This window comes from Diceros bicornis, chromosome 22, assembly GCF_020826845.1.
Source record: "Diceros bicornis minor isolate mBicDic1 chromosome 22, mDicBic1.mat.cur, whole genome shotgun sequence".
NCBI classification, from domain to species: Eukaryota; Metazoa; Chordata; class Mammalia; order Perissodactyla; family Rhinocerotidae; genus Diceros; species Diceros bicornis.
Window position 1 is genome coordinate 55,561,874 of NC_080761.1, and position 14,100 is coordinate 55,575,973.

Sequence of the window (14,100 nt, forward strand, 5' to 3'; positions counted from 1 at the left end):
GAATCAGTACAATTCCCTCTAGAATGTCTAGTATTCCAGCAACTCAGACATGCCTTCAGTTTTTACCAGCACCTTCTGCTGAAACTTATCAGTGGACACATTTTTCCAAGAACACAATCTTAGAAATGCAAACCTTGAGTAGTATCAGCATTATAAGAGGTGAGAAATTCCGAAGCAGCAGCACCAAAGAACATTTTCAGTGTTGCCAATTTATTGTGAGAGAGGCTGTAGGGACCATTTCACCCAACAGAACACCACTATTCATGGACATGTGACACCTGCTACCCGCCACCAGACAATAGTGTCACGTATTGCTAACCATCGTTATGCTACCATTGCCGACCAGGGGTGAACTGGCGAGCCAACTCTACAATTCCCAAGGACTGTGGGAAGCATTTCTGCACTATGAATGCCCAGAGACGAAAAGTGCATCTCTCACCTCTTTCCGGGCCCGAGGGCCCTCTATCGGGCTCATAAGGGTTGAACGTCGCGGAACTCTCTGGGCGGTTCCCTTGGGATGAAGAGCTCTGAAGTACACAAATGATAACAGGTCACTTTTCTTCATCGATACACCATGGAGCTGATCTGCACAATTATTTTTATTTTCAAGTAATCACATTTTAACGTATGCAGGGAAGACAAAGGAAAGAATTAGGAAGAGAGACAGGAAGAAAAACACATGGCTTATCTCATTCTTCGGGCAACTGCTTGGTTCCTGTGAGGGCTCGATAAGGCTCAAGCTCTGACAACTGGAGGGGCCTGCCAGGGTCTCAGAGGGGCTGTGAGAGAATGCTCAGCACCGCTTTAGGAAGAATTACCTCCCTACCTACAGGCTCTTGCAAATCCTACCTCCACCTACCAAAAGATACTCATTATCCCCTTAGATTCATTTCCCCCCTTAACTCTTTCTCTTCCGTTCTATGTTATACAGAAGTTATTTTACAAGAAACATTAACTATCCACCAGCTGCTTCCACCCACTCCCCAGCACCAAAGTGTCCATGCTTTCCTGGTTTCCACTGTGTCTTTCTCTTCGCTGGAGGTCTAGCAACATGTGGGTGATGCCAGAGGGTAGCACTGGCCAGCAAGCTAGAGGACCCCGGAGGAAGGCAGCTGCCACCAGCCCAGGTCCAGTGCTGCCACCGCTGCTAATAACAATAACAATAATTTTCATCATCATCACGGGCCCCGTGAGGTGGGGAAGACTTTTTTTTTGCTAACCTGAAGGAAGGTAATTCTTCCTTGTACTCAGAGCAGGTAACAAGTGTATCAAAACAAAGCTTTGCTGGCCATTATTAACGGCAACCTTCCCTATTGGATATACATCAATTTGTATCATAAAATAATGGGGGAAAAATCTACTCCTTATATTCCTAAAACCTTTCCTTTTTGAAAGTCTCTATCTTGAGTCTTCATGACCCACCCTCACTCCCAACTTAAAACAGCTATTGCTACTAAATTTGATTCCTGGGAAAACCACAATTCAAACCATTTTTTTGATGTGAGTTGAGTAGAAATTTTATATACACATTTACCTTCTCAGTGCCCAAACACTGGCCACGAAGAAATGAGATACTGCCAGATTTTGGAGAAATATAAAGAAACAGAGACATTAAGCTTAGTTTTACACAGTCGCTTATCTTCCAGCACACACGGAATCCTCGTCTGCCTTCCTGCCCTCACAAGCCTGGGGACCAAAAGTCCAACAGTGCAGTCACAATGGGCCACTTGTCTCCAAAACCTCGACTTCCTTCTTCAGGCTGTCTCCCGAGGGCTAGAGAACCACTGCGCACACTGGCAAAGGCCCATCTGACCAGGCTAAAGGACATTGCTCTTATGTGTCAATGGGATGTTGTTGGCTCCATCCTCTCATGACTATCCCAGCATCCTTATTGAACTGTTTAATAGAAGTAGCTATGATATATCAAGAATGGAAACAGACTATAAGTTCTGGGGGCACAGTCATTGGTTCACTGCATTAGAGCTTTGCCACGCCCTCCACTGGCACTCAATGAAAATGTGTCGAACAAACACACGATGAATGCACGAATGAATGAATGGAGAAACTTCTTAAAACTAGAAGATGTGAAGTGTAAACTAATGTGAGCTAACAGTGAGTTATCTTTCAAGTCTTCTCCTAATGGAGGGAGATAGGTGTGGATAGTTCCCAATGACACTCTGCCTCTTTTAACAACTTACATGTGGTTACAGGACTCCCGGATGGGCAGTGGGCTCACCTCTCATTTGTAATGTAATTACCCCGTCTCGACAGAACTGTCCTTGGAGAAATGAGGTAATCCCCAAGGCTTTCCATCCTCTCCCTCTGCCCAGTACCCTCCTGCAATCAAACTCCAAGATGAAATAGTTTTCAAATTTAAAAAAAGTCTCTTTTAAGTTCACATTTACTATCATTTAAACTTCTCTGATTTTCCCTGCAGGTAGGAAAGTTTTTTAATCCAAGGACAAAGCTTCAAGACACCAGGACCAGCCATCAAGGACAAGGAGAGGGCAACGGCACCCTTTTTCTCAACCATAACACCTCCAGCCCTCTGCCCGCTTAGGACGTATCCTGGGGCTGCAGCCTCTCCACGCTATCGAATGTTCCCCAGAGCAGAGGGCTTCATAAAGGCTGATACAGTTAAGCCTGAATGCAACGACCTGACATATGAATCCTATGGGGAAGAATTTTAAACAAAAGTGGGGGTGTAAAAATTCTGGAAATGATACCAGGGCATCAGGAGTAAGTATTAGCAGAGATGGACACAGCGAACCTAAAGCCCTGGACAGACTAACGCACGCTCCCATTGGTGGGTGCTTCTCCCCCAGGTCAGTCTCGGCTGTGGATAAGGAAACAGGTCAGGGGTCTCCTCTGGAAGGTCGGGCCCCAAGTTTTCGGCCGAGGTGGCTCAGGGCTTCAATTCAACGCTGCCTGGCAGCCCACCACGCCATGACGGCCGAGCCCCACGTTTCAATAACCACGTCAGCTCCCTGCCGGGACCCCTTGGCCCTCCGCCCTCACTGGGACAGAGGATGGCACCACATTCAGGAGAACATTCTTTGGAAGAAATGGGAGGTTTTCTGCTGTGTCTGTTAAAAGGTGGCGCGACTTGATGATGAGGATGGAGATACAAAATGCAACTTGCATCTTTCCCCAAGTAGCTGATGAATACGCCGTTTAGTAGAACAACAAAAACAACAGAAATCCTCTGGAATCAAATAATCAGTTGGAAAGAAGAATGTGAGGACTTTGTAAAGAATATGCTCTAAGGCATAATGATAAATTATGAAATACTGATTAGTATTTAGCATTTAATGAAATTTTAATTCAATGAAAAACATACTGCTGGTCCACTCTATCATTTGTCAATATTCTTTCTGCTTTGTATTTGAGGGTTTATTTTGCCCTAATCCATAGAATCACCTTTTCTGCACACAGAACAGGTGTAGTGAAAGGCGTGAATGAAATGTGACTTCTTTTTTCCCATTTTTCAAAGCAGAAGTCAGATCTGCAGGCCATCACTAGATGGCACTGGCTACCTTAGTTTCTACCTTCCAAAGGGCAATTTGTGATTTTTCTTTAAGTTTTATCAATTCAGGTAAAAACAGATCACTCCACAATAATAAAAAGAAAATTAGGTCAGGTTATAAATTATGATCCCTGGTCTCTTACTGGCCAGGCTTAACTGCAAGTACAAAATGTATTTGACAAATACTATTTGAATGCGTATGTTTAAGAAGCGGGGATTCAGAAGCAAACAAAAGAAAAAAAATATATAGCCCTTGTGGGCCTGACAGGTGAGTTGAGAGTTTCTTGACTTAGGAGTACTGCTGTGTGTCCCAGCGTCCATTTCTAGACCTTGATTTTTAGATTTCTCGAAATACATTTTCAAATCAGGCAAGAGCAGTATTAAAGATGACAACATACTTGTCACAATTGCAGTGACAAAAAGAGCCAGGAGGCTTCAGAACTATCGGCTGCCGTAAACAAACACGGTTCTGGTCCCTGCTGGAATGACCGTGGTCCAATGGGAAACAAGGTCCCACCTTCCAGGGCAGACCCTCCTTGGCCAGGACATCGGATAATATGAGGTTTGCTTCAGATCCACAAAAATAGACACTTGACCTTCACAAGTAATCTTCCCTCATCTTAGAAGCAGAGATCTAAAATCCGGCCCTTTACAATGGTGTGGAAACACATTTTCTCAAGGGTCTGGCCCGTGGCTTAGGCCTTATCAAGTAAAAGAGTATGGCTTGAGAACTTATTTTGCTTAGTTCTCTCTCCCAGCTGAACCCTAGTGAATTGTGTAGTTAAATATAAATCTTAAATTATTCCAATCACCAATGTATGTGTTGGAATAAAACATGAAAAACGGGTTTTAATTTGAAATTCTGAAATACTTTTCTACAACTAAGATAAATGTGCATGCTGTGTCTCGTCTTAGAGAATGTGCCTTTGAAATATGAAATGGAAGCGCTGTCTTTAAGGATGTTGTTGTTCAAACTCTGCCAGTTTTCCTTAATAGAAGGAATTTGAATTTATGCCTAAATTTGTGCCTGAATTTATGTACTTAAAGTAGCAAAGAAAAATATTCCACTGCTGTTAATAGGAGGAATTTTATTCATTTAAGGGACAACCAGTCCTTAAGGTAAGTATATGGTAGGGGGTGGGGAGAGAGTGAATCACACTTACATTCTTTAGTCAAATTCATTTATATTTTTTAATATTAAAATGTTTCTTATAGCTAAGGAAAAATTTAAATACACCTGCCCTTAAGTTTTTATTACGAAATTTCAAATTATCTGATTAATAATCTTCAAATCAAAACATCCTTTTTATTAACTACCTATATACTAGAGTTAATTCAAGTTCTAACATATACTTTTTGTACCTGAATTATTAAAAACAACTATTTATATTGATCAAATTAACAAATTCAAGAAAGTTATTTACACTTTAGCTAAACAGATGGAATATGTGACCCTTATGTGACAGGTTAAATAATGGAAAATTCCCCTTCTATTTGTGAAAACATAAATATTAGTTCTCCTAGAATATTTCTGATGAGTAATTAAAATATTTTTAGTCCATAACTTAAATCACACAATCCTACTCTTCTATCAATTAACTATTGATATTTTGGCATCTATGAGCATTCAATACATGCTTCAAAGTTGTTATAAATTTAAATCGACAATAGCAGTTTCTTGCCAGAAAAGTATTTTCACAGTATTAATCAGATTAATTACTTTCTAATATTTAATTCTCTTTTAAAAATTGATTAAATAATCTTAGTGAGTGCAAATTTAAAAAGGCACAACAGAGTTTACAATAAAAAGTGGGTCTTCCTTGACACCCCTGTTTCTTACCCTCAAGGCAACTAGTGTTACCAGTATTTTCTGTATTCTTCCAGAATATTCTATACTATATGAGTACATATACAGCCATGCCTTTGTTGTTTGTAATTAACACTGTATTTTGGAAACAATTCTAGATCTCAGCTGCCTCTCATGCGATGAATTTTATTGTAACTGATTTCATTTATTTCCCATTGATAGACTTGTAAATTATTTCTGGACTTTGTCAGTTACATGATGACATATATACATGATTCATATATACATGATACACATAAATGCAAGAATATCTGTATGATAAATATCTAGAAATAAAATTGCAGTTAAGAAGTTATATGTGCTTTTAATTTTGATGGATGTTGTGAAATCGCCTTTCTTAGAGAGGGTATCATGTCACACTTCTCCAACAGGTGTGAGAGTGCTTATTCACTGCACCCTTGCCACACACCGTCACCAAGCTTTTTTATTTGGATCAGTTTCACAGTGCACGTAACAGAGCACAATAGTTTTAACTTGCATTTCTCTTATTAGGAAATGGAACAGCTTTTCCTATGTTTAAGAGCTATTTATATTTGCTTTACTATCAACTACCAACTGACATCCTCTGCCCATTAGCCTGTTAGAGAGTTAAAACTTTTCTTATTGATTTATAGAATTTCTTTATGTATTAAAGATATTAACCTTATATGTGTAGCATCCTTACTGATACTTATTCCTGGTTTATTATTTCTCTTTTGATGATCTTTTGGTTCTTATCCATGCATATTTTTCTTTATTTTTAGGTAGGCTGACTGATATTTTCTTCAACTTTCTTTTTTTTTTTTTTTTTTTTTTTATTTATTTATTTTTTTTGTGAGGAGATCAGCCCTGAGCTAACATCCACCAATCCTCCTCCTTTTTTGCTGAGGAAGACGGCCCTGGGCTAACATCGGTGCCCATCTTCCTCCACTTTATATGGGACGCCGCCACAGCATGGCTTACCAAGCAGTGCGTCGGTGCACGCCCGGGATCCGAACCAGCGAACCCCGGGCCGCCACAGCGGAGCGCGCGCACCCAACCGCTTGCGCCACCGGGCCGGCCCTTCAACTTTCTTTAGACATGTTCTCCTTTAGTCTAGAGATCTACTAAACTTATTTTCTGGATATTTCTTTAGTCACTTTGTGTGACCTGAGTTGGCTTCAGCCTGCATGGGACAACGACAGAGGTGGGAGTGGGGCTGGTTTCTCATAATGCTGGGTTACTGTTTGTTGGGTAATGGCTTTTTGATGTGTCAGCGTGGCTAGCCTGAACTAACAGAGACACGGCTAGTCTCTGTTATTGAATCAAACTGTGATCTCAGTTCCCCTGTGGAGGGATATTGCAGATGTAATTAAAATCCCTAATTAGTTGATTTAAGTTAGGAAGATCACCCTGGGTGGGCCTGGCTTAACAGTCAAGAGCCCTTAGAAGAGAGTTGAGGCTTTCCCAAGAGAGACAAGCTGGGGGAAGCGAGACTGACCCCTAGCTCTGGACGACAGCTTCGGCCTGCCTGAGAGGTTCTGTCCTGCTCTTAATCTTCCCTTCCTGACGGCCTGCCCTGTGGACATGGACTTGCTTAGCCAGACCTACAATTGTGTATGGCAAGTCCTTGTGCTAGATCTACATGTGGACGCGTATATGGATGTGTGTATGTGTAAATATGTCTGTGTGTGTGTGTCATATATGTACCTCTGTGTGTGTGTCTGTTTTATACATAAACCTCCGACTGCTCATGCTCCCCTGGTTGAGCCCTGAATGATGCACTTGAAAACCACAGAATTAAGATAAATGTGGAATGCCGTGTCTACTGTTTACAGCCAAATCGCTCATCTCTGGGACTGCTCACGGGCTGGGGGCTGTGCGTTGGCACACAGGCCTTGAGCCATCATAAAGAGATGAATGCACAAGCCGTGGAAACTGGGGGTGTGGCCCACGTCCATGGGCCCCCCCATGGCTGCCAGGCAGACCCTGTGTGTGGAGGGGCCAAGGAAGCCGGGCAAGTGAGGGGTCCTGGGCCTACTGATGGGGCTCTGTGTATGCTGTGTGGGCTGCCCTGAGTTGTTCTATGAAGCTCTGTCAATGCAGCGTTCGTTAAGGACTCTTGCTTCTTGTGTCTGACTGCAAGACCATGGTGGTGGAGTCACGAATTGGAACTAAATTTATAATCATAACCTTGAAAAGACAATTCGTGATTGAAAAGCACCCTGAATCAGAACACTTTCTGAATCACCTCCGGTGACAGGGCACTGGCTGTCCTATTTCCCACTGGGCTAAAGTCCTGTGAGATGCCATCCTGGTAACCGAGCGGAGCCCTCTCCAAGGACAGGGTCCAGGGCCAGGCGGACCAGAAGGTGTCAGCCGTGAAGAGCTTTGCCTGGGCTCATGGGGAGTGTGCACTTCTTCAAGCCCAATGCCTCAATCGCCTACTGGCCCTGGTGGCTTGGAACAAACACCAAGTCATGGGGCAGAAGGGACACGGACACAGAGAATGTATCGTCTTGACAACCAGGTCCCCACCTCCTAACAGGCTATCCCCTGGCACAGGCAGCCCTCACTGTCGCCCCCTAAAAGGCATGCCTCATCATAGCTGACATTTCCCATGAGCCGATCCACACTAACTGGGAACATGACACGAAAATAGACAGTTACTCCGTTTAGGTTTTTCACATAACTTGCCCCTCAAACAACAGATGAAACTCACTTCTCTGTTCCATGGTCAACAAGACTGAGACGGTCTGGAGCATGACTGCCACTTGGAAAATTTTTACTAAATAAAATCTCAGGGATTTTGTGCTTTTTATTTCTGTTGTTTCTAATAAGTATATTAGGCAATCTGATTCATGACTTGATGTCCAATTATAAGCTGAAATGTTTGGAAAAATACCAAATGATATGAAAAGGGAAATAATAATAAAAGAATCAATTTTATGCCACCAATGATAAAAGTAGAAAGGAAAAAAAGGAATCCACACACTTATTATATATATATTTTGATATATATACAGTAAAGTATAAAAATGCATATGTCAACCTGACTGCCTCATAAAGAAACGTGATGTTTCTAAGCCTCAAATTCCACCTCGTCTGTATACGTGCTCTATTTCAGGTTCTGTGTTGGAAATCTACAGCCACAATGAAGTGACTGTGGCGCCTGATATCTACAAAATAAACAGCCTGCAGCATTCGCTGTGCAGGACCCACAAAACCTTGGCTTTCCTTCGTCGATACATAATTTATAGAATCAATGACCATGACACTGCAACATGTGATCCTGGCAACTCAAAAGTAACTTGGCTCCCTTTGAAAAGATTTTCCTGTATGAGACTTAGCTCCCACCCGTCACACTGACCGAATGACTTTCAAGCGCACATTTTAGCAGAGCGAGCGGGCTCACGGTGCTGGACTTGGCAGCAAAGTGACTCGGACTCACATGGAAAGCACAGTGAGTACCGGCGTGGACTGTCCACACGCGGCCAGGAGACCGAGACCAGAGTAGCGGAGGGTCAGCGGCGGGGCACACGGAGGGGCAGCCGGGGGCGGAGCGTGGGTGCTGCGTATGGGTCAGTCCTACCACTTAGTCAGGGACAGCGAGCAGGGTACGCTTTAGCACCTTTCTGTGGCCAGGCTTTGGGAAGGAGTATGATTTGATTCTTGAGATTATTCCACCCGCTGACCAGGTCTAGAAACCACAACGGCAAAGAGGAACAGTAAATGTTTCAGAAAACAAACACAGCTCGCTTACACAACGTGTTCTTTTAACTTGCTTTACAGTTACACTGCCAACCCCTCCATTTCTGCCCATGAGATTCTCTAGGGGCAACACTTGATCATTAGGGATGCTTCAGGAAAAGCCCGCCACCTAAGCAGAAGGATCTGGAGAAATATTTTAGTAATATTTTCCATGGAAGGCTATAAAATTAGAGCTGCTACGTTAATACCCATGTTTCATATAGGATGAGTAAGTCACAAACTCAAGACAATGATTTGTCTAAAGAAACTAAAAGTAAGTCTGACTGCTCAATCTTCTTACTTCTTTGGGTGTTTGTGGAAATTCATTGAGGTGGACACATAGGGCACGTGCATTATTTTCTGCACGTATTTCACCAGTCAATAATGTTTTTCCAAAATAGCTAAGTTCTTGAAGCCATTGGATGATGCATGGCTAAACATAGGGCCTGATATTCTTTTAAGAATTCTAGCCCTAAGCCCTCATCCATATTAGAGGAAAATGGATCTGTCTCTTGGAGCATGTGATGTTCAAGTAGACTCATCAGGCCCATGAGCCACGTGAAGAGTAAGATAAAATGATGCTCCATAAAGGTGCTATATTTAGATATTGATCCCAACGTTCACTGGTATTTTAGCAAATTCCAGTTCCCCCAATCTGGTGACAAGTGCTGCCCAGAAAGCCTTCTTGTTTTAATGTAGGCACAGCTTCTGAGCATCAATAGTCCGCTGGGGGCAGAATGTACATTCCACTTTCTGTGGATTTTGTTTTTAAGGGCTAACAGGCAAAAAGTGACGTATAGAGTGCACAGCTTATGACGGGGGAATTTCTACACTGCACACGTGGCAGTGAAGGGCATTGTGGGGTCCACGGTGAGGTCCCCAACTCAGCTTTGAGTTTAAATCTGTGCGTCAGCTCCTAACAGACTGGAGGGAGGAGGGGGGCGGGATTCTCTCTTAGGGGCATCAGGCACGCGTCGGGCAAACCCACATGGAGAGGTGTGGATGGGCCACGTTCTCATCTCCTGTTGACGTGGAGGGGGAGGTGGGTTCCGACCAAGCTCCCGACTCCAAACTTCTCTAGTGGTTTACCTCTTCCGATGCCACCGAGCACCCCCCTCCCAAGCCTCCCTCTGCTAAGCTATTGTCAAACCAGCTCTCCAGGAAAGGTTGAGTCTTCTGATGACAATGTCTTGGTTGATTTAGCGAAAATAGTCGGGCAGACCACCTCAGGAATATATCTGATAGACCAGACTCGTGACACTGATCAGGCACGTGGTCACATGGATCGTGCACAGGGGTCCACACAGGTGGTTCCAGACTGAGCCTGAACAATATGTCACCATATCCCAAATCTGCCAGGAGGCATATTTCCGATTTAACATTGAGTTTCACGGTCATTTTGGATACTTTTAGAAAATGGAGAGAATTTAACCTACCAAAGAAATTAACTTGGCTGGCTTAGAACTGAAAATAGGCTGATTCTAGCTGACACTCACCAGCAATCCCAGTCTATCAAGTGTGATAAAAACAATTACCGCTACTCCTCGCAGCTAAAACCTGCTCTTCACTGTGCTAATATACAACCGCCTCCCCTTCATCAGGACGTCTAACAACACTTACCGCAGGATGGGAACTTGGAAGCTGTGGACGAGCTCCAAAATTAATATTTCCTGGTTAGAAAGAGCGTGGACAATTACTGCTATATCAGCGAAAACCACCAATTTACCCACCCACCCCCAGCAGATCAATCACTGATTATAAAATATTACAGCTTAAGAAGTAGATACCTGTCGTCTGCATACATTTCTCTTCATCTTCTTTCACTCAACTTTCTCACATATGCAATTAAAACTAGCTGGTTTTTTAAAGTTAAAATTATCTGTTATTTTTTGAGTAAGTATATATTTAAAATTGGAGCAATCTGACATCATTTTTAACCAACCAGTAAAAACAAGGCCTGGTCCCGCTTGAATTTGCAACAGACCCAGTCTAAACCAAGGCTGATGATTATCAATATCTGAAAGACCAAGACTCCAGTGTCTCAGTGACTCACCTGTCTGCCCGCCAATTTTTTGACATGGAACTGTAAGGACTCTTAACAAACCATCTGCTTTATAAGAATAATGCTCGACGAGCTGGAAGAGAAGAAGGTAAGAAAGTGCGATAAATACCGGGGCAGGAAATGGAGAAATCTGACCCGGAGCAGCTGACTCCGCTTTCGGCTTAAAAGTGATCCAAGGACAACCCTTAACAACAACACGTGCTGCCTTGGCTGGTCTTCCTGATCCTTCCCCACATCTCTCTCCTCCGGCCTCAGACTCTGGACAGAGGTCCACATGCCCCGTCTGGACCCTACTGCACTCCTGGCTCATGCCCTCCCTTCCTCCCTCCCTCTCTTCTCTCTCCCTCCCTACCGCTCTTCTTTCCTTCCTCCCTTCCTCCTTTCCTCTCTTTCTCTCTCTCTTTCTTTCTCTGTTTCTTTCTCCCTTCCTTCCTTCCTCCCTCCCTCCCTCCCTCCCTCCCTCCCTTTCTCTCTCTCTTTCTTTCTCTGTTTCTTTCTCCCTTCCTTCCTTCCTCCCTCCCTTCCTCCCTCCCTCCCTCCCTCCCTCCCTTCCTTCCTTCCTTCCTTCCTTCCTTCCTTCCTTTTTCTTTCTTTCTTTTTGTAGCAAGTTGCATTTATTGTTTATATTTTCCTACATCCATGTGATGTTATAAAAGCAAATTCAGCATGCTAAGATTTGTTCATTTACTCAGTTGTTCAACAACCATTCTGCCGTGTGCTAGGCCCTGAGACAGGACAAAGGTAAACTAAAGTGAATGAGACACAGCTCCTGCCCTTGAAATGTTTACATTCTTGGTGGAGAGACAGATAAACAAATGACAATGTAGAGGGATTAATGCGTCATAGTGCTGTGGACAAAGACTCTGGAGGGACCCAATAGCTCAGCCCCAAAGTTTCAGAGAGAAGACATCACAGCACAGGTGACATAGGAGCTGGGACATGGGGAAAGGTGACCTTTTGGAGAATGGCCTTATGTTGACAGAACATGGGCATCCTTGGCTAATGGCTCCCAGAAAACTGAATCACGACGTCCAATTTGTACATGATAAGTTAATCGCTAGTAGGTCTATTTATATCTAATCAAAATTGTGCAATAGGAAGGCAATCTTGGTATCTTACATTTTCTTTTCTCATGCAGACATTTCCTCTTCAGACAACCTAAAATCTTCATACTGCTCTCTCTTCCTCATCTGTTTACGGGTACTTTTTCCCAGTTAAAGACTCTTTGCTCCTGAATCTTTCCTCTCCAAACTTACCTGCTCAGAGGAATGTCTGTTGAATCAATATATTTAACCCTTCCAGGTAGCATTCTTTTTTTTTTTTTTTTTAATTTTATTACATGGTGGTAAGAACACTTAACGTGAGATCTACCGTCCTAACAAGTGTCTCAATCTGACCAGCCCTAACAGGCTCTGAAATGGACACCAAGCTCTCCCTGTTGTGTTAAATGCAGTGCTGTGTTCTCAGGCCAACAGTGTTGAGGCCCTAAAGCAGTCAATACACCCCATCACCCTCTCCAACTGTCATTTAAACATCTCCTTAAATGCTTCTGCTTTCAGACAATCTACCCCACCAGAGTGGATGGGGAGGTGGGCACACTTGTAAGAGTTTCCCTCTTGGGCAGGGGTCTGCAAACTTTTTCTGTAAAGGGCCAGATGGTGATATTTTAGGCTTTTTTAGGCCACATACCATCTCTGTCACATGGTATTTTATTTTTTTAAACCACTCTTTAGAGTATAACAACCATTTTCTTCAAGGACTACACAAAAACAGGCCGGGGGCCAGATTTTGCCCGTGGGTTTGCCGACCCCTGCTCCAAAGTAAGGAATACTGGGGTAGTCTAGTAATTACCAACTCTCAGGCAAAGAGCACCAGACTCCTGATGGGGATTGGCACGGAGGTACCTTACACCACCGTCAAGAAAAACCAGTGAAATCACACCTGTAAAGATTGAAGGCACTGCTGGCATTTTTGATGCTCTTTCTTAAACACAGTGGCTAGAAAATATACAATGGGAAAGATTTAATTAGGGCTGAATGCTATGATATGCTGGAGGCATCAATGACCACGGGAAAGAGTCTTGGGAAGGAACTTTCCAACAGTCAGAGATGTTTAGCACCATAGGGAGTGCACAGACTGATACTGTGATAGACTCACAGGAAGAAAACGGCCACGCAGGAGAAGCCCAGTGGCTGCGTCCCAGTGATGGAGCCGGGGCCTTCCATCAAAGGGACTGTCAACCATTCTTGTAGGAGGCCAGGGGCTTGGACGGGAAATTAATACAGGAAGGCAGCATTCCTGACTCATCTCTGATTTGCATTGGGCACTAGTCCCCGATAGGCTACATACTCTTTCAAATCGGTACCATTGAAATAAAGCAAAGCCTGTGGTTGATAATGAGTCACATGCTAATGAGCCACAAACCAAAAGGCGATGTTAGTGTTATGACTAATCTGGATAAACATTACAATACCCAACGTTCAGAGAGAAGTACTATTGTTTTCAACTACAGCATTAGGAACCAACATACCTTAGGGGTGGGTCCCCTAAGTGCCTTAAAGGTAGTGAGGATCCCTGGTCTCAGTTTTTAAAAAAGGGACAGGATTTTGAGGTGAGTCCCTTCCTGCTATTCCCACACGTGAGATTCCTGGCCAGCCAGGTGAGGACACTGGAACATGTCCCAGATGACGTCCCTCACTCACAAAAGCTCACGTGGTTGTTGCTCTCAGGGCCGGCAGAGTCTCTTGGTTTCTCTGTCTCTGGACTCCCCAGGTTTATAGGATCTTTGTGAAATGATGCTGCAGTACGGCCATTGACATTTCCTCCTGTAGCCATGACTTAAGATTAAGACAAGCTGTTTGCGCCCACAACAGCCGATGGGAAGCAGTGACGAGCAGCATTTTAGGGCTCCTTAGTACCTAAGTAACTCCCCAGGGG

At 43.6% G+C, this 14,100-nt stretch overlaps 1 protein-coding gene across 3 annotated transcripts in view; it reads right to left on the bottom strand.

Moving 5' to 3' along the window:
- Window positions 1-14,100, bottom strand: part of SYK (spleen associated tyrosine kinase) — a 94,006-nt gene that overhangs the window by 24,871 nt on the left and 55,035 nt on the right. For 2 of the 3 annotated variants that reach the window (XM_058566034.1, XM_058566032.1), the window contains exons 5-8: window positions 11,155-11,236; window positions 10,722-10,771; window positions 8,983-9,051; window positions 440-527 (exon numbers count right to left, since the gene is read on the bottom strand). In XM_058566034.1, coding sequence (XP_058422017.1) covers window positions 440-527; window positions 8,983-9,051; window positions 10,722-10,771; window positions 11,155-11,236 — 289 coding nt within the window. The remainder of the gene's footprint in view (window positions 1-439; window positions 528-8,982; window positions 9,052-10,721; window positions 10,772-11,154; window positions 11,237-14,100) is intronic. The other variant, XM_058566033.1, reaches the window with a different exon arrangement.